This window comes from Staurois parvus, unplaced genomic scaffold (genome assembly GCF_062004578.1).
Source record: "Staurois parvus isolate SC_StPar_1 unplaced genomic scaffold, SC_StPar_1.0 ptg000432l, whole genome shotgun sequence".
Classification (NCBI taxonomy): Eukaryota; Metazoa; Chordata; class Amphibia; order Anura; family Ranidae; genus Staurois; species Staurois parvus.
In genome coordinates, this window is record NW_028318228.1 from 119440 (window position 1) to 145085 (window position 25646).

Sequence of the window (25646 nt, forward strand, 5' to 3'; positions counted from 1 at the left end):
AGTTCTATAAGTTATGGTTGGTATTCTTGATCTGATTGTTGAGGCCAATGCAGACTTTACTCTTAGATACTAGAAGTACAATATTATAACCACTTTGTAATAGAGTTAAAACTATGCAGGCACCATAACTGCTCTTGTTAAGTTTCAGAAATGATCATTTCTACCTTTTTTTTTACGCAGTTAAAAAGTTGTCATGTGACTGCATCTTTTCTTCGGGTGGTGGGTGGGTGGGTGGGCCGGGTCTCTTAGTGCACCACTCACTGGCCATTTGAAGTTGCAGGACTCTGTGGAGGGGGTACCCAGACATGTGAAACGCCTGATCGCATTTATATTTACTGCTGCCAGGATATCTATTGCATGCTCTTGACGATCCCCCTTGGTCTCCTTGATCTTATGAAGGCTAAGTTGACGTAGATAATGGTCAACGAACGTTTGACCGCTATTCTTCAAGACAGGATGGTATATTTTGAAAAAACCTGGGAACCTTGGATGCAATCTCTTTCAGCATCATCCTAGGATGGAGGATACTTGACATGGGATGTTGATAAACATAAAGAGTCTTGCTCCCCGCACCCGACTGTTGTTGGGACCCTTCTTCAACAAGCGTCCTTTGTTTCTTTTTTTTCTTTCCTTTACTTCCCCTGTCTCTATTTTCACTCTTCCCTTTCTGTTTTAACTCGCCTCCTCTTTCCCTTCCCTGGATTTGAACATCTTCCATCTACAGGTCCCTAAGGGACCCCTTTGGTTACCATCAACAGAGATTTATTTTTCTTATTGAAACATTGTATTTTGTGAATTGCTTGTTCCGGCCCAAAAGGTCTGCAGTTTGCATGGGATGGAGGGGGGTAATAGATGTATATCTTCTCTGTACTGATTTGTAATTTCTACTGAAAAACTAATACACTATTGGAAAACAAATATAATCAGTGCCGCGCAGTACTAGGTAATAAACAAACCAATCTATACCATATTGCTCTTCATAAAGTGATGTGTCATTACTCAAAAAAAAAATAGCCACATATACCAAACAAGGGGCAGGAAGCAGGGTGTGATTTTTTTTTTTATTTATTTATTTTTTTTATCAGGAGGCATGGCAGCAGAACGGACTATGGTACTACAGGCATGTTATGTTTCTGTCCTGTACCTCCCAAAATGGTTGGTCAAAGGATGGAACCTGACCACACAAGCACAAATCTGCTTCTGTGCTTTGTGTGGTCAGTTTAGAATAAGGAAGAAAGGTGAGTGTCAGGATCAGCCAGGTACTTCAGGTGGAAGGAGCAAATGAAAATGCAGGAAACTATGATTTGTAAAATACACATATAGAAAGAAAAAAACTCTTTAGGGTAACATACATTCTAACACAATTGACATTATGAATCATACATAATATATAAAATCATACACTGCTTTTCCTTAGACATTGGAGAGTTAACCATTTGACGCCTGGCCTATAGCTGTTTGGCAGCCGCAAAAATGCATTACCTTTCTGGGGTGTACGCCATTTGGTGTCCTCCCGCACATGCGCAGTTCGTTCGGTTGCAGAGCAGCACAGCGGCGCGATCTGTCACCGGCCGTGTACCTCGGACACGGCCGATGACAGATCTGAGTACCGGCCCCTGTTGCCGGTACCATGTGACCTGCTGTGACCAATCACAGCAGGTCACATGACAGTTGTATACAATGGATGGCTTCATTCATGCCATCCATTGTATACTAGTGTCTAGCTGTGAATGGTCACATGCACATGTCATGTGATTTTAGCTGTGACCAAATCAGAGCTAAGCACAAAAAAAAAAAAAAAACTGAATGAATCGATGTCATTCAGGTAAATGCTTGCTTATAGCAAAGTAATTCTTTGCTATAAGCAAATTGTGTAAAAAAAAAAAAAAAATACTGATCACTTCCCCAAAGTAGTACAATGTTACTATGGTAACATTGTACTACTTTGGTCATAGTAAAAGATGAAAAAAAAATCTTTATAAAAAAAAAAAATATATATATATTTTTTTTTTTTCATACTGTCACCAGTCAGTGTCCCTGTTCACCGCCATGCCAGTTATATGATGACACTGTACTGCACTGGTGACAGTATGTAAAAAAAAAAATAGTGAAAATATTTTTTTTTTATTTTTTTCATTTTCCGAAAAATTATGACAAAAAAAATACAACTTCAAAAAACTCGACATGCCTCTTATGAAGTACGTTGGACTGTCTGCTTTACAAAAAGGGGTCATTTGGGGATATCTGTACTATTCTGACATTCTTGGACCTCAAGAAATTAGATTGGCTGTCAGTACTTCAGGATTGATCAATATTCAGATCTATACCATAGTTTGTGAACTCTATAACTTTCCTACAAACTAAATTATACATCCTAATTTGGGTTATTTTCACCAAAGACATGTAGCAGAATACATCTCGGCCTAAATTTATGAAGAACAATTATTTATTTGTAAACTTTTATAACAGAAACAAAGAAAAACGTGGTTTTTTTTTTCTAAATTTTCTGTCTTTTTTTGTTAATTTAGCAAAAAATAAAAACCCTGGGGGTGATTAAATACCATCAAAAGAAAGCTCTAGTTGTGTGAAGAAAATGATAACACTTTAGTTTGGGTACAATGTTGTATGACCGCGCAATTGTCCTTCAAAGTGTGAGAGTGCTGAGACCTGAAAAATGGCCTGGGCAGGAAGGTGTAAAATTGCCCGGTATTGAAATGGTTAAATAACTTGTCAGCCTATTTTATCTATCTGAGGTTTTGGTGATAAGAGAACCTCTAACTGCATGGGGAGGGAGACTTTGGCATAGTGGGGGTAGACAGAACTTAGAGCTATGGCAGTGAGATCTCCTTTGGAGCCCTTAGGAGATAAAGACGCCAGTGTATGATTCAACAACCCAATATTTTGCCAAAAAAGTTTAATGTCAGTTAAGCTCTATAACAAGAGTTGCAACATGTTTCACAAATCTGTAGATAATTATCTGAAGATAAGAAAAATGTGATATATTTTTTTTTTTTTTTTTTTTTTCTTTTTCGTTACTTAACTACAGTGACATCTGTTTAAATAATCACATTTTCTCAGGGAAAGTGTTGATAATTCTGCTACAGAATAACAAAGTACAAAAAGATAATTTAACTCAATAGCAACTTTATGAAATTATAGCTTAAAGTTATATTAAACCCTCCGATTTTATAAGCACTTTCAGCAGCTGATTTAATCACTTATTGAGTATGCACCTTCTTTATATTTAATCCATGCCTATGTTCCAGTTTAAGCTAGTGCTCTGGCCGCTGCCCCTGGTCAGCATCCTATGGTGCCTCCCTTCCATTCTGGTACTAGAGTTGTGTCTTCATACACTGTGTGCACAATAGAAACAAACAGCCCCATAGCCATGGCAAAGCGCTCCTGCTTCTCCTTATTTTTCCCTCTCTTCGCCAAGCTAACATACTGACTGCACTGTCCACTGTTAAGTTCTTCCTGTGAAGACAAGAAGTTCAGGGAAGCAGCACTGCAAGAGCAGAAATCAGCAGCATTGAAAGTTGTAATGGTTTACTGGCTAATGTTTATTCTATTGTGTCAATGTGGTGAACTAAAAACCACTGAGGGTTTAATACTACTTTAATGTACAACACAATATGAAGAGCGGTAATGGATAATGATTCTTAACAACAAAATAAATATCAGCTCCAAGAAGTTTATAGTGGTTACGATAGTGAGAGTAATGATGTAGATTATTCTCTTTTTTTTTTTTTTTTTTTTTTTTTTTTTTTTTTCTTTTTCTATGTCCAGTGTCTATGTAAGAAATTAAATTTGCAGATCTTTATTTAACCCAAGTAAAGGGATCACTTTCTTACCCTGCTTAACCACTTGTCCTCCTGAGGATTTACCCACCTTCCTGACCAGGCCATTTTTTGGGTTACTGACTTTAATGGTCATGCAATGCTGCACCCAAATTAAATTTACGTCCTTTTTTTTCCCCACTAATTGAGTTTTCTTTCGGAGGTATTTGATCACCTGTGCATTTTTTATTTTTTGCGATACAAAAAAAAGACTGACAATTTTGAGAAAAAAAACAATATTTTTTACTTTTTGCTATTAAACATGTCCAGTAAAAAAGTAGGCCATAATGTATTCTGCTACATGTCTTTGCTAAAAAAAAAAATCCCAATAAGTGTAAATGAATTTGGTTTGAATTGAAAGTTATAGCGTTTACAAATGGCGGTATAGATACTGAAATTTTATTTTTACTAGTAATGACGGCGATCTGCGATTGATAGCGGGACTGTGGCGGGCATTCTGGCACTGGGTAGGAAGGCGTTAACATGACGGTTAACTGTGTGCGGTTTTACATAGTGCTGTGTCTGTGTGCTTCACTGTAATCACACTGCTTTGCATGATTGTGCTGTGCACAGCCATCCAAAGCGGTGTGCAGGAGCTGACAGGGAGGAGAAATGTTTTGTTTACAAACAGTTCTCCTGCCCCTCGGAGATGCTTGGCAATCACCGGGCTCCAGCGAGTAATCACCGGCAGGGAGCCAGTGATTGACAGCCATGCGCACGCCCCCTACCCAGAAATGCAAATATATATATATATATATCTATATATATATATATATATATATATATATATACCGGTATATATGTGTGTGTGTATGTATGTGATTTTGAACACCCGTGTATAGTATATCTGCTATAGGGTGGTCGGGAAGTGGTTAAAGTGAAATACAGATTACTGTTGTATACAGTGAAGTAAATAAGTATTTGATCCCCTGCTGATTTTAAATGTTTAACCACAAACCAAAAATGCAATAAACAGCGCAAAACACCACCTCAGTACATATACAAAAAATATTCTTAAATCAATAATAATGAAGAAATATTAATATGTAGTGTGAAAAAATCAATATATTAATTAGATAATATAATATTGATGTGATCTAATAATAATAATAGTGTCCAAAGCAACTAAAAAAGTCCAAGTGAAACATGAAAATAAAAAATAAAATTAAAATCTTTTCTTCCCAGTGCCAATAGTGATCCTTCCACCATCCACCAGTGAGAGAACCAACATACACCGCACTCACCAGATATTGGTGAATATTGTGCCTTTTAGGATTATTTTGGGCTCCTAGACCCCCTTTTTTGAGACCTCCAATATTTCTTCCACCCAGGATGATAGATAATCCTTCACTTGCTCCTCTCACCAGCTCCACAGCAATACAGAGAGAAAAAATTCCAATAGTGTAATACTGCTACAACTTTATAATAAGTTTGGTCTTGAGAACGCCCTGTGGGTGGGGCGCAACGCGTCGACGCACTTCTGGTTGGCTCTCCTGACGTCCCGCGTCATTTCCGGTGAGTGGAACGCACGCTGAGCGGTGCGTTCCAAGCGGCCATCTTGCTTACTGTGAATAGTGCATTCTGTTCCCTGTCATCCTGCTGTTTGATCAGGCTGTGAGGTCTCGGTTTTAAAGGGATGTGGAATCTGTGTATCTGTGGAAGCTTCAAAAGGCTATAATAAATGCTGTTTATGATCATGGAAAATGTTAGTGGTCTGGCAAAAGGTTTTTAAACTTATTATAAAGTTGTAGCAGTATTACACTATTGGAATTTTTTTCTCCCTGTATTGCTGTGGAGCTGGTGAGAGGAGCGAGTGAAGGATTATCTATCATCCTGGGTGGAAGAAATATTGGAGGTCTCAAAAAAGGGGGTCTAGGAGCCCAAAATAATCCTAAAAGGCACAATACTCACCAATATCTGGTGAGTGCGGTGTATGTTGGTTCTCTCACTGGTGGATGGTGGAAGGATCACTATTGGCACTGGGAAGAAAAGATTTTAATTTTATTTTTAATTTTTATTTTCATGTTTCACTTGGACTTTTTTAGTTGCTTTGGACACTTTATTATATCACATCAATATTATATTATCTAATTAATTTATATATTGATTTTTTCACACTACATATTAAAATCTCTTCATTTTTATTGATTTAAGAATATTTTTTGTATATGTACTGAGGTGGTGTTTTATGCTGTTTATTAAATTTTTTGATTGTGGTTGATACACCTGTGTGCAGCAGCAATACATGACCCTGCTATATTGTTTTTTCTCCTAAGGGGTGGTCCTGTGTGCTGGGGTTTGTCTTTGTATTGATTTTAAATGTTTGCCCACTCACAAAGAAATGATCAATCTAAAAATCGAATGGTAGGTGTATTGTAACACTGATAGACATGCATTTCTTTTGAATTTTTTGTTGCTATTCTGTCTAACAAATGATGCACTGATTTGCATGTTCATGAGGGTAAATAAGTATTTGATCCCCTATCATTCTGCATGATTTCTGGCCACCAGGTGTCTTTCATACAGGTAACAAGCTGAGATTAGAAGCAGTCTCTTAAAGGGAGTGCTGCTAATCTCATTTTGTTACCTGTCTAAAAGACACCTGTCCACAGGAGCAATCAAACAATCAGATTCCAAACTCTCAACCATGGCAAAGACCAAAGAGTTGTCCAAGGATGTCAGGGAAAAGATTGTAGACCTACACAAGGCTGGACTGGGCTACCAAACTATCACCAAGCAGCTTAGTGAGAAGGTGACAACAGTTAGTGCAATCATTTACTAATGGAAGAAACACACAATAACTGTCAGTCTCCCTAGGTCTGGTGCACCATGCGAGATCTCACCTCGTGGAGTGTCAATGATCATGAGAACAGTCAGGAATCATCCCAGAACTACACGTGAGGATCTTGTCAATGATCTCCAGGCAGCTGAGACCACAGTCACCAAGAAAACAATTGGTAACACAGTACGCTGACAAGGATTGAAATCCTGCAGTTCCCGCAATGGGAGTGGACCAAAATCCCTCCTGAGATGTGTGCAAACCTGGTGGCCAACTACAGGAAACGTCTGACCTCTGTGATTGCCAACAAGGGATTTGCCACCAAGTACTAAGTCATGTTCTGTGAAGGGGATCAAATACTTATTTCCCTCATGAACATGCAAATCAGTGCAGCATTTGTTAGACATGCATTTTTTTTGAATTGATTGTTGTTATTCTGTCTCTCAGTGTTACAATACACCTACCATTCGATTTTTAGACTGATCATTTCTTTGGGAGTGGGCAAACAATCAAAATCAGCAGGGGATCAAATACTTGTTTCCTTCACTGTATAATGCCTAATTCCTGATGCTTATTTGCAGTTAACATCACATCATGTTGATGTGACATAGACATCACAAGACAAAAAAAAAACTTGGCCACATGACTGACTGCCATTGAATCCCTGAGTAGTGGTTCCTGCATTGCAGGCAAGAATTTCAGGACATCCTTCGTGTATATCAGGAATTGGAGTGAGTAAGTAGTAGCTAGGTGTACTACCAGTTGGTAGCATTTATCTTCTTGTCTTGAATTGTCAACTGCTGTCAGCCTTTATTGCTGAAATTTCTCTCAAGTTACAGTGGTTTCATTTTTTAAAAAGGTACTTCAAAACTGGGAAATTGCTGCTTGTGCCTTTAACTTGAGGATCAACAGCCTTCTGTATCTGAACGCTGCTTTGATTTATTGGTGTCCTTTATCTTTTCTTAGCGTTAAGATAAAGTTGTTTCCTAATATTTAGTGTCCACATACAATTCTGAGCATATCTTGTATGTTACATCATGTTATTCTTTGAAGGACACAGTGCTTGGATTTGTGCTCTTTATGTTGCACAATACAAGTTCCATAAGTTTCCCACACCTCAACTTCTTCACAAGATATTAGATGCAGTTACTTGACATAATTATTTGATAGAAGTTTACACTCTACAGTATCCTGTGCTGTAACAGCATGCAGTCACCTTGAATAGAACAGAAATATGCATTTTCTTCTTTTCAGAAATATGAAACCATTTCCTTAAGGATAAGTTCACCTTTTAACACAAAAATAATAAATACACATTTTTTTTTTTTTGCACGTAAAAAAAAAGGGGAATTTACTATTTTTTTTTGTCTCTGGAGCCTATAAAGAATTGCATCAGCCATCATCAGATTACTGGTGCCATGCAGGACTTCACCTGACCTTTCCGTGTATCTGCTTGCTCGCACATCCCATACGGGCAAGCAGATACTTACTGACAGGAAGACTCAATTAACTACCACGGTTCTGTGTAGCACCATGGTAGCTACACTGAACCACAAGCCAACAGCCACAAACGCTGTCGGAACGTGTAGTTTTCCCATTCACAGAATACTGTGAATGAGTGTTTGTTTTTTTTAAATTGTGATAGCTAGCGGGGAGGTGAAGATCCTCTTCTAGCTGTCACAATGGGGGAAGATGGGGACCGGTCCAATCATAACATGTTACACCCTGAATATGGGTGTAACATATTTCGATAGGTGGACTTCTCTTTTAGTCCGATGATACATGGATCATTGTATTTTGACAGCGGTGAAGGCTCCCTGCTGTTAAAATACAATACCACAGCAGAATTAATTCCCCCATCTTCATTGAGTATGTGGATGGGTGAATCTGCTCATTTTTTTTTCTTTCAACCCATTGGTTGAACAAAAGGGAAAAAAAAATCATGTATGGCCAACCTTACTGTTTACAAATATAGGGCTTTTTCCTGAAGTGTGGCTAGTTTGCAAAGCTTTTCTGCCATTTTTGTGCAGAAAATTTACACCACCCCAAACCTGTCATAATTAGTGCTGGCACTGGTGGGAGACAAGGCATTCATTAAGGTCCAGTACTGTGTTTTTGTTTTTTTTTAAATTTTGTTGTATTTTGTAATTTTTCCAGCAGCTTGTGTACTTTTCTCCCACTAGTGCTTAGCCAGCCACCAATTATGGCAGGCTATATATATATATATATATATATATATATATATATATATATATATATATATATATATATATAACTTTTTACGTGCCCATTTTCTACAAAGTAAGATATATTTTAGTTATTTTGTAAATCTTTAGAAAATTTGTTGCCTTTTGTTTATCATTGAAATCATGCCTACAGATAAAGGTAGTGCACATGAATTAAAACACTTGGTAATTTTGCCTTTTCAGTCTTTTTTTTTTTTTTTTTCAACAAAAATGTCAATAGACATAATAGTGCACTGTGGAAAAAAAAAAGTCCTTCAGTCTTTGTAGGTTTCCTTGCATGAAGTGCCTATCTCACATTGCCCTCACAACATGGAGATTTAAATAGGAGGTTTGACTAGGCCAGTACATAACCCTCCATTTGTTCTTTTTGAGACATTCATTGGTGGATATGCTAATGTGCTTTGGATCACTGACCTGGTAAAAATAGCCATTTCTGCTTCAACCTTTGAACAGATGACTTCAAATCCTCATCAAACACACTTTAATATGATATAGATTTCATAATTTACAACTGCAAACTGTTCAAACCCTAGAGCAGTAAAATAATCCACAATCATAACATTTTTATCACCGTTCTTCACAGTTGGTAGGTAGGTCTCCTGATATGCTGTCTTGTGTTTGCTCCCAACTGTTACTCTGTATAGGCAACTCAATCTTTGACTCATTAGTCCTTGGCACTTTGTTTCAGAAATTCTGGTCTTTACCTAAATGTTCAATGTTCTTTATCTATTTGTTTATTCTTGGTGCTTCCGGAACATGCCAAAACGTGGGAATCCGAGCCTTAGCTGCACTGATTAAGTGATAAAGTACCTTATTTTTATATAGTTTCACTGAGGGCTCAAAATTATACAAAATAGACACCTCCACGGATCTCTCTGTACAATCATCCCACATATTTCCTGAGTGTATTGAATTATTTCCTTCCAGTAATCCTGTATTTTCAGGTAATCCCACCATAAATGTGCCATTGTTTCCTTTTCTCCATATCCTCTCCAGCACAAAGGTGAGGTATCTACTTGTTGCTTGTGTGCTACGCTTGGTGTAATATACCATATAGCCAGACATTTATAATTAATTTCCACTGTGCTCATATTTATCACCTCGTGTGTTAATTTAAAAATTGTATTCCTTTTTTTTGTGCATCTGATTCTGTTCCAAGCTCCTTTTCCCAATTTTCAAGGAACCCTGGAGGATCAGTTCCTTCCATATATCCTAGAGGTGACTCGTTTTGGGGCCATATTCTCATTTAACAATTTTTCAAATGGATACATGTCCTCCGACGTCCTCAATGGCTGTGGAAGCCTTGAAACAAAATGATTTATTTGACAATACCGCCACTCATCAAAAATGATAAATCTTTTTTCTTCTTTATGTTTTGAAAAGTGTGCAGTTTCCCTTTATTCAATATATCCTGCAAACGTGCATTCTTATCTTTTATCCATTTCCCAGAAATATTATCTTTCCCTGGGGGGAAATACTCCGTTCCCACCAAGGGAGTCATTATTGAATTATGTTCCCATCCTTTTTGCCTATACATTCTATCCCATACACTCAGAACTTTCCTTGCCAATGAACTAGTGTGTACATCCAATGTGTGAAACTTGCTGTATGTGGTATCCATACAATCTTCTCTGTGTCTTACTTAAAATTCCTTCCATATTTACCCATCTCTTCCCTTCTGAATTAAATGTCCAATCTACTATTTGTGATAAAATCACTGCTAGTTAATAATTCCTCACGTTAGGCATTCCCAAACCTCCATTCCCTTTTGCTTTACTCAGGACCTCGTAACTGATTCTCGGTTTCTTATTTGCCCAAATGAACTTGAGTGTCATCTTCTTTATTATCCCCAAAAATAAAAGACCCTGGAAGGTGAACCAGAAGCATGTGGAACTTATACAGAATTTCTAGCACTATCGCCATCTTTATTAGATTTATACACCCTATCCAAGAGGCTCCTCCCTTTTGAAAGAATCCTTATCCTTATTTCTTTTATTAAGGGGATATACCGTAGTTTGCCCGATATAGACCTTTTATTGAGGGGGTTAATTTTAGTCCCAAGTAGCCCATTTGCTTTTCCCTACTTCTTTGACATTTGAAAGGTTGATATTTAAAATTTCTGCCTTTACCAGATTTATTTTTAAATTTGATACCTCACCGTACTGTTTTAATTCCCTCATTAGATTAGGCAACGTTATTATAGAATTAGATATAAAACAACATATCATCTGCGTGTGCAGCTACTTTATGTTCCACTTTACCTTTCTTTATTCCTGCTATATCTACACACTTTCTTTACCTCGCCAAGATAGGTTCCAAGGACAGTACAAATAACAAAGGAGAAAGGGGGCACCCTTGTCTAGTGCTATTGTACATTCTAAAAAACTGAGAGAGGGATCCATTAACCTTAACCGCCGCTGACAGACTATTATACAACTTTATCCATTTTAGCACTTTAGGCCCTATTCCTCTTGGCCCTATTTGGTCTCCTAGATTGTAAGCTCGAAAGAGCAGGGCCCTCGATCCCCTCATGTTTTGCATTGTATTGTATTGTTATTGTTCTGTCCCCCATTGTAATGTACAGGGCTGAGCGAACTATTGGCGCTTTATAAATACTGTATAATAATAATAATAATAATATTCCTAGTGCCTCTAGCGTATCAAACATCCCCAATTAACCCTATCAAAAGCCTTTTCGCCATCAATCGATAGTATTGCCGGTACTTTCTCTCTTTTAGCTCTTTGTACAGGAATCAAGGATCTCAAACCATTATCCCTACCTTCTCTTCCAGGGATGAAGCCCACCTGATCCAGATATACCTATTCCGGCATCAGATCCTTCAGTCTCATTGCCAGTACGTTAGAATATAGTTTTGTGTCTATATTTAATAAAGATATAGAACTGTAACTGGCACACTGAGCTGTCCTTCCCTTCTTTAGGGATAATCGCTATATGAGCTTGCAATTACTCCTCCCTCATTTCCAACCCCCTCCCCAAGTGCATTCCTAACATTTTAGGAACAAGAAGATCTCTAATTTTTTTTTTTAAGTATCCCGCTGTGTATCCATCCGGGCCTGGGCTTTTACCTCCAACCGTGTTCTTTAGGGCTAAGTTAATTTCCTCTGGGGTAATGGTTCTCTCAAGGGCCTCTAATTTTTCTTCTGCTAGTCTTGGCAACTCCACCTTACTTAAGTATTTCTGCCTGATTCTTTTCTTTTCCTCCTCCATTTCCTTTTGATCTCTACAACTCACGTCGTCATACAGTTTGCTGTGATATTTTTAAAACCTATTTGCAATATCAGATGTAGCGTACACTATTTCTCCTTTCCCATCTTTAACTTTTTCTGTAAATATTTGGATTTCTTACTCTTTAACTTCAAGTATTTTCCGTGTCTATTCCCCCACTGGTATCTTTCCTTTGAGACCTCATTAAGTATCCTCCTCGACTTTTGTTCCATAAGATCTTTTAACTCATCTCTCTTAAAGATTATCTTCTGATGTACGTTTTCCTATCTTTTTTTTATGTAACTGCTCCATCTTGTAAAGCTCTTCCGTCACCATCTTTATTTTTTTTTTTCCTCCTTTCTTTTTTTGTTCCTATTGGAATCAGTAATCCCATAATGTACGCTTTATGTGCCTTCCCATACTGTAGTCACCGAAACCTCATTAGTCTCCTTAAGTTCAAAAAATTGTTCAATTTCCAGCCTTAACCTTTTCTCTACTTCAGGGTCCTGTAAAAGCATTTTGTTTAGTTTCCACTTAGTTATTTTATCCTGGCCTCCTCCTACTCGTAGCCTCATCGTGATCGGAGCATGATCAGAAATGGGTATGATTTCTATGTTGGAGCTAACCAATGACTCCAATTGTCTATGCTCTCTCATTATATAGGGCAGCACAGTGGCTAAATGGTTCGCACTTCCGCCTGGCAGTACTAGGGTCATTGGTTTGAATCCCAGCCACGGCACCACCTGCCTGGAGTTTGCATGTTCTCCCTGTGCCTGCTTGGGTTTCCTCCGGGTACTCCGGTTTCCTCCCACACTTCAAAGACATGCTGGTAGGTGAATTGGCTCCGGTCTAAATTGGCCCCGTATGTGTGTGAATGTGAGTTAGGGACCTTAGACTGTACACGCTCTGAGGATTAGGGACAGATGTGACTGTACAATATATGTATGTGTAAAGCGCTGTGTAAATTGATGGCGCTATATACTGTATAAGTACCTGAAATAAATAAAAAAATAATTATATAGTTCAGTCTTGAATACGAACCATGCACATGAGAGAAGAAGGTATAATCTCATTCTCTTGGATGTTTCACTCTCCAGGTATCCGCCAGTTAATATTGCCTTAATAACCTCTTCAATAATTTCAATTTCCTACCCCCCTCTCTCTGTGTACGTGATGCACCCAACTGAGGATCCAAACACAATTTGAAATCTCCAGCCACAACCAGACTTCCCTTTTTAAACTCAGACAGTTCGCTTAACACCCCCTTTAAGAAAATCGCTGGATTTTTATTCGGGCAAAAATTTTAGCTAATGTATATTCAAATCCTTGTAGTTTTCCCTTCAGAAATAAGAACAGACACTCTGGATCCTCCATTCTACCTTCCAGAGAAAAGATAACATTTTTCTGGGAGCCCAATTGATTCTCCTTTTGGCTCCTTTAACTGGTGAGTCAGCATAATACCACACTGGAAATTACTTTGAATATAATTTAACATTTGTATCATGGGTTATATGTATTTCTTGAAGAAACACTACTTCTATAGAGTGTTTGATGGATTTCCATAAGTATCTTGTCTTTTTTTCGGGGAGTTCAGCCCTTTCACATTGTAGGTCATAAATTTAATCACTCATTTCTACTATAGTTACACTATCCTACTGGCTTTCCTTCAGAAAAAAACAGACAGTTTAGAATATGGACGTTCTCCCTTCCCCAACTATAACATCCCCTTACCCACCCTCCCCTCCCCCTAATTATTTTACCCCTAAAACTCTCCTGGTCTACATATTGCCATGGAATCTGACGTGGGTTATTCCCACTCGCGATTCCTATTTTGGGGTGAGACTCAAACCACGCATGCCTCCGGGCAATCCACCACGTAAATATTCCCCGCAGCCCTCCCCCCCAGATCTTACATGGAGGGAGGGTCGAGGGCAAAGCAGGGATAGCGCGGACTGGGGAGCTCTGACGGGGGGGGAGCAGAGGGCGGCAGGGAGAAAGGGGGGGAAAAAAGGGAACTCCTCCTCCTCCCCTGACACCATCCTACTTTCACATTCCAGACACCCGCTGCCACCTTTCTGTCCTCTGCCCTCCGCTCTTTCAAAGTCCCTCTGACCACCCTTCAAGTTCCATTTTCTGTAGATTTAATTTTTCATAAAAGTCACTCAGATCTTCTGGAAACTTCAGCCTTGTGGATTTTCCATCTTTCCATCCAATCAGGCGTGCTGGAAAGTTCTAGTTATATCAAACTTTTTTCTCTCATTTGATCTAACAACGGTTTCAAAGTCCTTCTTCTAGCTAAAGTCTCTGGTGCAATGTCAGCAAAAATATACAGCTTTGTTTCCTCATAATCTATTTCTGAAGTATTACGTAGGCTTTTCCAGATTTTTCCTCTCTCTTCATATTGATGGAAACGGACTATCACATCTCTGGGGCTTTCTGCTGACACTCCTTGTGGCCACCTGATCCTATGCACTCTCTCAACTTTCAGATGCTTTGTCAGTGGTCTTCTCAGTAATGGGTTAAACACTCTCTTCATTTTGTCACATAAGTCTTCTCCTTGCTCTTCTTCTGGCAAGCCCCGGATCCTTAAGTTGCTTCTTCTATCACGATTCTCTTGATCGTCTAATTTATATAAGATCATTCTCTCTTCCCTACGCAGCTTCTCCGCCTGTATCTCTAACTTATCAATTAATTGAGCTTGTGCTTCCATATTCTCTTCTACTTCTTCCACTTGCCTTAATATTCAGCCTAAGTCGTTGCGTAGCCTCCTATCTCATTTTTCATAGATAATTGTAATTTAGGGAACATTTCCGCTATCTCACTCTTTGTAGGTAATTTTAACGAAACTCCTAGATGTTCCATGGAACGTAATGCCAGTTCACTGTCTGTATTTATCTATTCATTAGTCTGGTTCTCTGCCTAATGACAATCTAGATTGATCTCCGACTAAATTACTACTTCCTTCTTACTTTTTATCCCAGGTTCGTTTTTCCGGGCTATTCTCCTGCGGATGGATGTATTTTTTTAATTGTGCTAACATTTGCACTCTGTTGTGTTTACAGCTCCCCCCCCTTTTTGCTGCTCTGCTCTTCATGCCTGTTTAATTCTCCAAATACTTTCCTTTGCTATTTTTGTAGTGTACAGGTATATTCGTGTTATCCCCAGAAAAGTTCTTATTAATGCAATTTTTCTGAAAGAACTGTGCTCTCCACTAGGCAACAGGACAATCAACAGTTCCACCTTTCACTAAGAGCTCTCGAATTAATATTGTTTGTTCCTCTCCCCCACTGTTCCAGGTATCAGAATATTACTACTAGATTTTTTTCCTTCTTTTTTCTTATTAATACATTTTTAAACGTTTAAATGTCCTGCCGTGAAGCAGGGCAACTTGCCATCCCCGACCGTGCTTCCAGGAACATGGGAAGCCATCTTGTAGCACTCTCCTGTGTTCGGCAGGTCTCTAGTCCTCTGTCCTGTATATGATCTAAGTCCTGTTCCTGTGGGGGGGGATCGATTTAATAGAGCTCCGTGAAAAAAGTTTTTCAGGGACCCCCAGTCACCCAGTGATGTTTTCCCTGGAAGTAGGGGGGGGGGGGACTTGCTTCCTATACTCAACCCCCTCCTCCTCCACTGGGTTCCACTCTTCCGCCTCAGCCAGGCAGCGGAGTCTCCAAGGCCGTCTCCACTTGCCGCACTTTCCTGCTCACCAGACCTGGACTCTTAAAGGATATGAGTTCCCTCCTGTCGCCATCTGCAGCTATCTTCACCCTGCCTCCTGCGGACCCAACCTGGCTCCTTCTCCGTCCAGCCTCTGGGCCGGCACCTCTCTCCTCTCTACCGGCTCTGCAGCTTTCATCTCTGTGTCAACTTCGCATCCCCACACACGATCCCGATAGAGACTGCATAGAGATCGCAGATGGGCTTCACGGGGCAGAAGCTGGGTGCTGTGTGCGGGTTGTGCTCTGAGGGTCTGTGCTCTGGGCAGCGGTCAACTCCTCCAGCGATAGGCCCCCAGAGCTCCTCTCACGTCCTCACAGCGCTATGTTCTGGCCCCTCCCACGTAAGTGGTAGTCTTCTTCTAACGGCACTCCTCCCATGCAAGAAAAATTGGTCCAATCTCTTTTTGATTGTACATGCTGTACATGCACATTGTCACTAACTGTTGCAAAAGACCTGTAGATCCCATAGTTTTAGGGGAACTTGGTCACTTATTTTAGCTTAGGGCAGCCAGCTCTTGGACCTGAATATGTTGGACAAACTTGCAGTCCTTTGAAATCTATGCCACTTGATTATTTTCTTTACTGTGGAGTGGGAGACTTTAAACAATTTTTTAATCTTTGCCATACTCATAGGCATCCACAAGTTTGCTACTGAGAGCCTTAGAGAGCGGTTTTGATCTTGGCATGATGACATAACACCTCAGTAATACACACACCTTAGATATAAATAAGTCAAGTTACACCTGCATACTGCATAAGCAGATTAAATAATTATCACCTAATCTGAAAAATCTGATTCTAATTCAAATTTAGGAGGGTACTTATTTTCTCCATGTGACATCTGCATTTTCATTCATTTAGATTATAAAAATGAATACAACATGTCAATTGTATGTGTCATTTGTTCAAGTATATCACCTTTATCTGTAGTCAATACTAGAATGAACATCTAATGTTTGCCTGTTTAAATATGGTGAATAAGTCAACAATTTTCTTGGGGTGTGCTTACTTTTTCACATTTTCTCTACATACTCCTAATGTGGTTCCTGAACTCATAGCATATTAATCCAGCTGTCCTAGTGTTGCTTGTTTCTACTGTGCGGTTACTGTATTGCACACATTTAGAATGGGTGTCTGAAGCATTATATGGGCTCTCAGAATTGCTACAAAAAATCTGTTCGTAACACAAAAATTTACATATATGACAGCATCCTTGACAGAAATGCTACTTGAAGGCTGTATTTTGCTGACGTTCCTGAAGTAGTTGGTTTCAGTGTATGGAGTCTGGTAGCATATCTTTCAGTTTTGACAGCTAAAGAGGAGCTCCAGTCAGTTATAAAAAAAAATTAAAAGCCTGCAGCTACAAGTACTGTACTTGCTGACATTTAATATACAGACTCTTCCAGCATTGTCATCACCCAGGTTGTTACTTTGCCAGTCTTCAGGACCTCAGCAGCGCCATTTTGCTTGTGGGAAGCTGGCTGTGACTTCCTGGTGTTTCACAACCAACGTCCCACTGCGCATGCCAGAGAAGTGCTGCTTTCTACCAATGATCACGCAGTCTCCTGGTGGTGTAGCAATTGTTGGAAATTCAGGTAAAACTCCGGACACAGACATCTTGAGGAAAAACAGCTGGTTTATTAAAAACAGCATTGTTTCGACCCAGCAGATGGCCCATGCTGCTCTTATCTGCTAAGTAAATTGTATACCCTTCTTACAAGCGTATATACTAGCGATTACGTCTCAAGGAATATATTTCCTCTTAACATTTCTTGTAACTCCTTTCCCTCTTGTATTGCACTGTACTGTTGCTGTATTGTCTCCCGTTATATTGTAAAGCACTGAGCAAACTGTTGGTGCTATATAAATCCTGTATAATAATACCTGTGAAAAGCAGTATACGGAATATAGCCTTATTGTGGTTTCTGCTCAGACTGTCACCTACTAAATTAGAACAACCAGGAAATGTGGGGGTAGGAGTCAGAGCTTAGCTCAAATCTGCAAGCTAAAACCTTACATACAATCAATCAATAAATTCCTTCAATTCCCACCAAAAAGTCACATTTTCTCCCTAGAAAGTACACAATCCAACATATCCTTTTTGTGAAAAACCATCTAAATCCCACATACAACCCTAAAATATTAAAAAAAATTAAGTATTTGTAGTATTTATTTTAGGGTTGTATGTGGGATTTAGATGGTTTTTCACAAAAAGGATATGTTAAAACCTTACATAATTAAGGGGAACTCCGCACTAGCTGGGTGCTACCACATTTGTCCATATTAAAGGGGAACTCTGCCATTGCTGCCTCACTGGGACATTTGACATGTTTCGGGAAGGGTGTGCCTAGACCAGGGGTCTGCAACCTTTAAGACATAAAGAGCCACTTGGACCCGTTTCCGAAGGGAAAAAAAAGACTGGGAGCCGCAAAACCATTGCAACATTTATAACAAATCCGACACTGCATATATTGCAAAAAGCACTCTGGTCATGAAGGGGGTTTAAGGGCCCAGTAAGCAAAGGGTTAATCAGGGCCACAGTGTATCTTCATAATCACAATCATAGCCTTAGGTCAGTGGTGGGCAACCTTTTTTTTCAACTGAGCCAAATCTCGCCAAAACCACGATTGAAATTTATTTTGACAGCCACATTTTAAAAACTGAAAATACATCCCCCATATAGTAATTCATCCCCCATAGTAATTCATCCCCCATATAGTAATTCATCCCCCATATAGTAATTCATCCCCCATATAGTAATTCATCCCCCATAGTAATTCATCCCCCATATAGTAATTCATCCCCCATATAGTAATTCATCCCCCATAGTAATTCATCCCCCACATAGTAATTCATCCCCCATAGTAATTCATCCCCCATATAGTAATTCATCCCCCATATAGTAATTCTTCCCCCATAGTAATTCATCCCCCATATAGTAATTCTTCCCCCATAGTAATTCATCCCCCATATAGTAATTCATCCCCCATATAGTAATTCATCCCCCATATAGTAATTCATCCCCCATAGTAATTCATCCCCCACATAGTAATTCATCCCCCATATAGTAATTCATCCCCCATATAGTAATTCATCCCCCATATAGTAATTCATCCCCCATAGTAATTCATCCCCCATATAGTAATTCATCCCCCATATAGTAATTCTTCCCCCATAGTAATTCATCCCCCATATAGTAATTCTTCCCCCATAGTAATTCATCCCCCATATAGTAATTCTTCCCCCATAGTAATTCATCCCCCACATAGTAATTCATCCCCCATAGTAATTCATCCCCCACATAGTAATTCATCCCCCACACAGTAATTCATCCCCCATATTGTCTCAATTCACTTACCTTTGCTCCGCGCGTTCCTCTCGCTGTGTTCCCGCGCCGTTCTGGTCTTCAGGGCAGACTGAGAGAGGAGTTCGTCACTCTGCCCCGCCTACATCCTGGCTGCCAATGTTCCACGCTCCGCGGGCCGGATTTTTGAGGAGGGAGGGGAGCGGGCGCCCGGCACACAGAAGAGCCGCATGTGGCTCGCGATCTGCGGCTTGCCGACCACCTGGTGGGCAGTGTGCTCCGGAGCCGCAGCAAAGATGAAAAAGAGCCGCATGCGGCTCCGGAGCCGCGGGTTGCCGACACCCGGCCTAGACCAACAGAACAGAAGTTGGTGTGGGTACCTGAAGAAAAGAAAACTTTATTAAAGAGGGAGGAGGAGGAGGATTCGTGGAACTTCCCTTTTCAGGTGAAGTTCCATTTTAAAGTAGGTGTCCTGTAAGGTGTCAGATGCAGTATTGTGGTTAAATGTTAGGTAAAGTGTTAAGAGGTATATTAGGGATACAGGCTAAGGTTAAGTGTTTGGATCTAGTTATGGGTTTAATATAGATCAGAGGTCAGAGAGGATCTTCAGGAGAGAGTGTCTCACTCTTAAGCACTTCCAAAAGCCTGTAGTGTTCGTAGTTTATTCCAGCATTGAGTGGATGACCAACTACACACAACTTGTTTCCTTTACCAGACAAGTGTCTTTATGTGTAGATGGGGAAGCTGTACAACAACTGCCCTTAACCAGGGACTTCACACATTGTACCCTATATATTTTGTATTTGTTTACATATCTTTCCCTCTAAAATATTTAGTCATACACTTGTAACACATTTTGCTTTATTATATTCTAAAAATCGTTACATAAAGGTATGTTTTCTACTGTTCTGATTGTTTGTTTGTTTTTCTTTTTCCCCTTTTGTTTGCTTCAGAGTGGTTTCTCTGCAGCTCCAGCAAGAGCAGTTTCCGCTGTGAAGAGTATGAATTTACCGGAATTACCGCGCAATATTAACATTGGTGACCTGAACATCAAGGTTCCAAACCTCTCCCACTTAGTATGAGAGGGAAATCTTACAACAGTTGTTCTCCATGTCCAACTAGGTCCTTGTCCTGGAAAAATTTGCTCTTAAATGTATATTTAGATGATTTATCTTTTCTTTATCTTCTCCATACTAGATTGAAGTGGTTTGCGAAATCCCGTGTAGTGAGTTATGCATTTTAAGATAATTGTATTCTTTGCCAAAGGATGTTCAAGGCTTTGTCATGATTGTAAAACTCACTCTAGAGGATATGCAGATCTGTGGGTAAGCAGACAGTGCCTAGAACCATCCATTTCATAAAAACAGAAGAGGTCCATGTTAGACTACCTGTGTGTGGTTTCCTGACTTGTATAATTTACCCAGCCTTGTGTTGCTGTATAAACGGGCAGCTTCCATTGTGCCATATTTGCCAACTATCTGTATGCTGGGACAAGTCTTACTGCACACTGATAAACCCTAGCTACGCATACGTTACTGCTGAAGGACTGCTGCCAAGTGTGCTTGTGAATCCTTTTTTAAAGGATAACATTTTTTCATGTTTAATGTATCACTGTCTTTGATTAGGATTTGTGACAACGTGCAGGACTACATATAAAAAGCATTTTTTGGAGTAAAATCAAACAATGTCCATAGAAAGGCGGCACAGTAAAGGATCATATGGCGACACAAGTAATATGAGGATACAGTTGAAATAATAAGTTTCACTCTCTCTGCCAGACGATTTGTAACTAATAAAAAAACTGCTTCTGCCGAGTTCATATGAATGTACGGGCAAGCAGATACGGTCTGACAGGAAGACTCAATGAATTACCACAGTTCATTGAGAGCTACAAGCTGCCAGCTGCAAAGACTGTTGGGACTTGTAGTTCACTCATAAACCTCTGTGCACATGCATAGATGTGATTAATGTTCATTTGCTTTCATTGCAATCACATCTTGGGTAAATCTGGGAAACGCAACTTGCGTTTGGCAACCTGCAATCTATTTTTTTTTTCGTTTACTAAAATTTGGAGTTCTGCTTTAAAGCAGAATTAAACACAGAAGTAAACATTTATTATATTGCAACTTGACAAGTCTTAGATGTGGTGGCTGCAACAGTTTTCTTTTTTAGTCTTTCTTTCCCTTATTTTCACTGGGTCATCCTGCCATTAAGTTCCTTGTTTTTCAAAAGAACAAGCTCTCTTGCAGTTACAGGGATGAGACAATCCATTTACCACTGACAGATTCTTACAATGATCAGGTTTTATTTATGTAAAATTGTTATCCCAAAAGGAAAAACTGTTGCTGTAACTGTTTATAAAGTGTGAGCTGGAGTTCATCTTCAATTTTGTTAGTTTATCTAAATCTGCTAGTCCATTTAACAATCCCCTCTCCCCCAGACTCACAGTGCTGCTGTCCAGTGGTGCCCCCTGTGCTCCTTCATCCAGAGAGGGGGTACTCTAATACACAAGGTGTTTTACTGGCCAGATAACCAGGTGAATAAGGAGAGGAAAAAAGCCAAAAAACTAACGCAGCCATCACATCTAATGATTGGTGAGCTGTAATATATTACATTTTTGGTTTTGGGTTTACTACCGCTTTAAATGTGTTTCCTGAAGAATTTCTGTTTACTTCTTTTAGCTTAAGAAATCAACAAAACATGTCTGTTGACTAGAAGTGCCCAAACATTTGTGTTCGTCACTATCAAGAACCATAGCAGTTTTTGCACGTCCCTTGATAAACAAGATGCAGCTGAATTTATACTGGATATTTGCTGGATAGTCTGTGCTTGCTTGATAAATCTCTCGCCCCACCCCTGTTGTCCCTGCTACCAAATGAGTCAACCTTGGATGATTACCACATGGAAAAAGTCTTGCTGCCAATCAATTATATAGAGATAAAAAGGAATCTATATCACGTCCTTATTTGCACAGAGTTTTGTTTCTGGCGGGAATAGTCAGAATTATTTACATTTTTGACTCTGAGATTAAGTTACAGAAACTTTAAAAAAACAGATTTAGGGTGTTCCCACTTTACTTTACCACAAAGAATAATACACTTTCATGGTTTTATGTATGCATATTAAATGGACTAAAAGGTAAACACTATACTTGCATCTGTTGTACTAAATATGCTTGTGTTTCTGCACTTGACCAAGTCAATTTTGTACTTAGAGGTGATTAGGTCCGAACTTGAAGAATAAGAAATAATTGTTTCTTGGTAAATATGTTTCCTAGTGTGTCCATTTAAATGCATTTCTCCGTTCTGCCAAGAAAGGCATTGGGTTAGAATTTAAAGGTGCATTCACCCTTGTGAATGCACCCAACAACGATTGCATGCGAGAACCCCAGTAGGGGTTCCCGGCAATTAGCTGCAGAAGGCAGCCCTATTAAAAGCAATGGAAGACTGCCAGCTCCTGCATTTAATTGCAGACACTCAAATGTAATCATTCATGAAGCATTCAAATGCCACTGATTGGCCCAAGATGCAGACTGCCTGTGTTCAAGGCCTATCGCTCACATGTGATTGCTGTATGAGAGATTACATGTGAGTGGCCGCAATTAGCAGCGGGATCAAGCAACCTCCCATTGCTTTTAATTGAGCTGCGGGATTCTTGCATGTGAGCATTGTCGGGTGCATTTGCAAGGCTGAATGCATCCTAAAGTTCAAAATTTTTCCTTCCTTTATCTAAAATGAAAAGAAAAAGTTTTGCCTTTTTGTTCTACTCTAACAGTAAGGTAAGGCAAGACAGGGTGATGCGATCTTCAGGAGGTATGTAAGTGGCCTACACCTATAGCAAGGGTATTTCAACTTTGGTCTGAGCTTCACAGTTAGTTTTTATGTACCGGTGTCCCTTACCTGCATAGGCAGTTTTTTGGTATAGGTGAACTATGTTTTTATGTACAGGTGTCCCTTACCTGCATAGGCAGATTTTTGGTAAAGTTGAACTATTCCTTTTAAAGCCCAACTCTGTGCTGCTGTTAAAATTACCATGCATTTTTTTTTACCATCCTCCCTCCCCTCAGAGTGCATGGCTAACTGCTCATTTGGTTGGGGGGGAAGGGATAAGTACAATTACTTACCTTATTCCTTATTCTCGCAGGCTTCCTCCTCTCTGTACGACCGATCCCCAGAAGCCACTTCACTTAGTTGGCCATCTGGTCGCAGCTCTCTGACTTTACCAAATACAGTTGAGGACCAGCAGTCTTGCATTATACAGGAGGACAGCACGGTGCCACCAACATTCTGGCAAATCTGACAGCGAGGGAGAGCACTGGCCCCTGCCAAACAAACATTTAATCCATGCAATGCAGGAGGGACCCCATTGAAATGGGTACATTTAACAGCAGACTGGAGTGGGGCTTTAATGTTCTCACAAACATACTATAGCAGCCATGCATGCATGACCTGAATGCTAAAGCAGAATCTTAAGTTCCTAACAAGCAATTATTCTATAGACATGAAAGTTCTGTTGTGTTTACTTGCATGTCTGTTCCTAAGCAGCTTATCTTGGGAGAAGACTTTGTCTAGAAAATCCACTTTGGTCTAATGATTCTCTCCCAAGCAAGCTGGTCCAGGGGACACTGGGGCTGTATTAACACCTGGACATGGTAAATGTTTTTCAAAATCTGTATGTACCTGTACTATATAGGCTATACGCAGCCTAAATCAAGCTTTGTGTAAATCCAATGTGAGTCAATAATGAGAACGTCTTACCATCAGAAGTAATTGTGTAAAAAGTGCTGTCCTGTGACCCTGAATGGGCAGACAGTGGGATAAAGCCTGCTGTCAGCTGAGATCACATAGCCACTCCAGGCTCTGGAATAATACTGACCATACTGTTGGAATCCACACAGATACCTGATCAGCTGACTCAGTATGCAGATGAGAGCTAGAATCGGCCGCTCCCACCCACTTCCAAGCCAGGTGATGCATTGGAGCAGAGAGCAGTGACTTGACAGTTGTTGCTCCCTGCTCAGAGCTGCCTGAGAAGTGGGCGATCAGCGGTCACGTAATCGCTCAGTTCTTGGGCTTAGAGCTGACAGGATAGCTGCAGCATCACGCTGATGCTGCAGCATGAAGGTATGTATGTCTGTCTTTTTTTTATCAACCCCAAACATCTCCTTTAAGCCACCCAGAAATAGTACCAAGAACATTTCTGTCACACAGGCATTGATAAGTCCCCTTTCTTTGGAAAATGGAAAGGATATGAAAAGTAGTCATTCTGATTCAAGTGCACAACTGTTTGCAGCAAATCTTTGTGAATCTGAAAATGGATACATCTCCCCTGTGTTCTTATGTACTCTGCGTTACCCTGTACTGATTATGTTCAGTGTGTGAGCAGTCTGCAGAAAGTTTATACAGAATATGCAAATATACATTTTTTTGAACAATTTTATGTTTTGTATTTCTTATGTGAAATTTTTTTTTAATAACAAATCTGTTTGTATTTATGTTCAGAAAATGATTTTCTTCATCCTGTGGATGTTTGTTTCTGTATTTTAATAAAATACCTGGAAGTCTGGTTGAGCAATGACAATATAAAGGAGCCTGAATTTATGGCATGCATTCTTATTACTTCATTAAACTATAAATTGCCATTTAAATGTTCTTCTTGTCTGCCACTAATCATTCATATGGACCAGTTTCCTAACCATGCAGTGTGAAAACAAGGTACAGCAATGCAAGAAAACAAAATGTATTTACCATGCATTGAGGGACCAAGGCAATACAAGAGTTATCAAAAAGTCTGGTTGTAGTGCCATCTACAGACGTTTGAGACATTGCCCAAAGAAAACCCAAAAAAACTGTCATGCCTTTTTTGCTAGTGGCTGGATGCCTTTTCTTCAGCTCTGCTGAAAAAGTTTTTACTATATTTTTGCAAGCTTTTTAATCTTATTTTTTTACTTAAATTTTTTTTTGTAATAAAATACCTGATACACGTTAGATCAGGGGTGTCAAACTCAATTTAATTGGGGGCCGTATCAACATTGTGGTTGCCCTCAAAGGGCCGGTTGTATCTGTAAGACTAGATGTCCAGAGCACTCCCCCATACATCAGAAGTCACGTCCCCCATCATTCCTTACATCACAGTGCACCACCCTTACCTTGTGCTCCTGCCAGGAAGAAGCTTGAGGCAGAGCTGGGAAGCAGAAAGTGCAGGGTCTGGAGGAGGACCAGAGGAGGGTTGGTGTCTACTGCTGAATGCTGAGACCAGGGAAAGGTGGAGACAAGGAGGTGCTGCGGCTGCACAGAGAAGCGCAGGATCTGGTGGAGGAGTTCTGTCATCCTCTTTGTTGCCAAATGCTGGGACAAGGTGGGGGCGGTGTCGTAGGGTTGCCACAGCTGCAGGAGAGGTGTGAGGGCCACATGAAATGGCCTGGCGGGCAAGATTTGGTCCTCTTTTTGACAAATGTGCTGTAGATATTTTTTTCCTCAATGGTTTCAATTAAGACTTTAAAATGCTGCTATCCAGCAGCAGCTTTGGAGGCTCGT

General features: G+C 39.8%; 1 protein-coding gene across 1 annotated transcript in view; it reads left to right on the plus strand.

Annotated features, from left to right (window-relative positions):
* AP3S2 (adaptor related protein complex 3 subunit sigma 2) overlaps positions 1-24761 on the plus strand; it is an 83818-nt gene extending 59057 nt beyond the window's left edge. The window contains exon 6 of the mRNA XM_089687616.1: positions 20064-24761. Coding sequence (XP_089543742.1) covers positions 20064-20192 — 129 coding nt within the window. The 3' untranslated portion in view covers positions 20193-24761. The remainder of the gene's footprint in view (positions 1-20063) is intronic.
* The last annotated feature ends 885 nt before the right edge of the window (positions 24762-25646 follow it).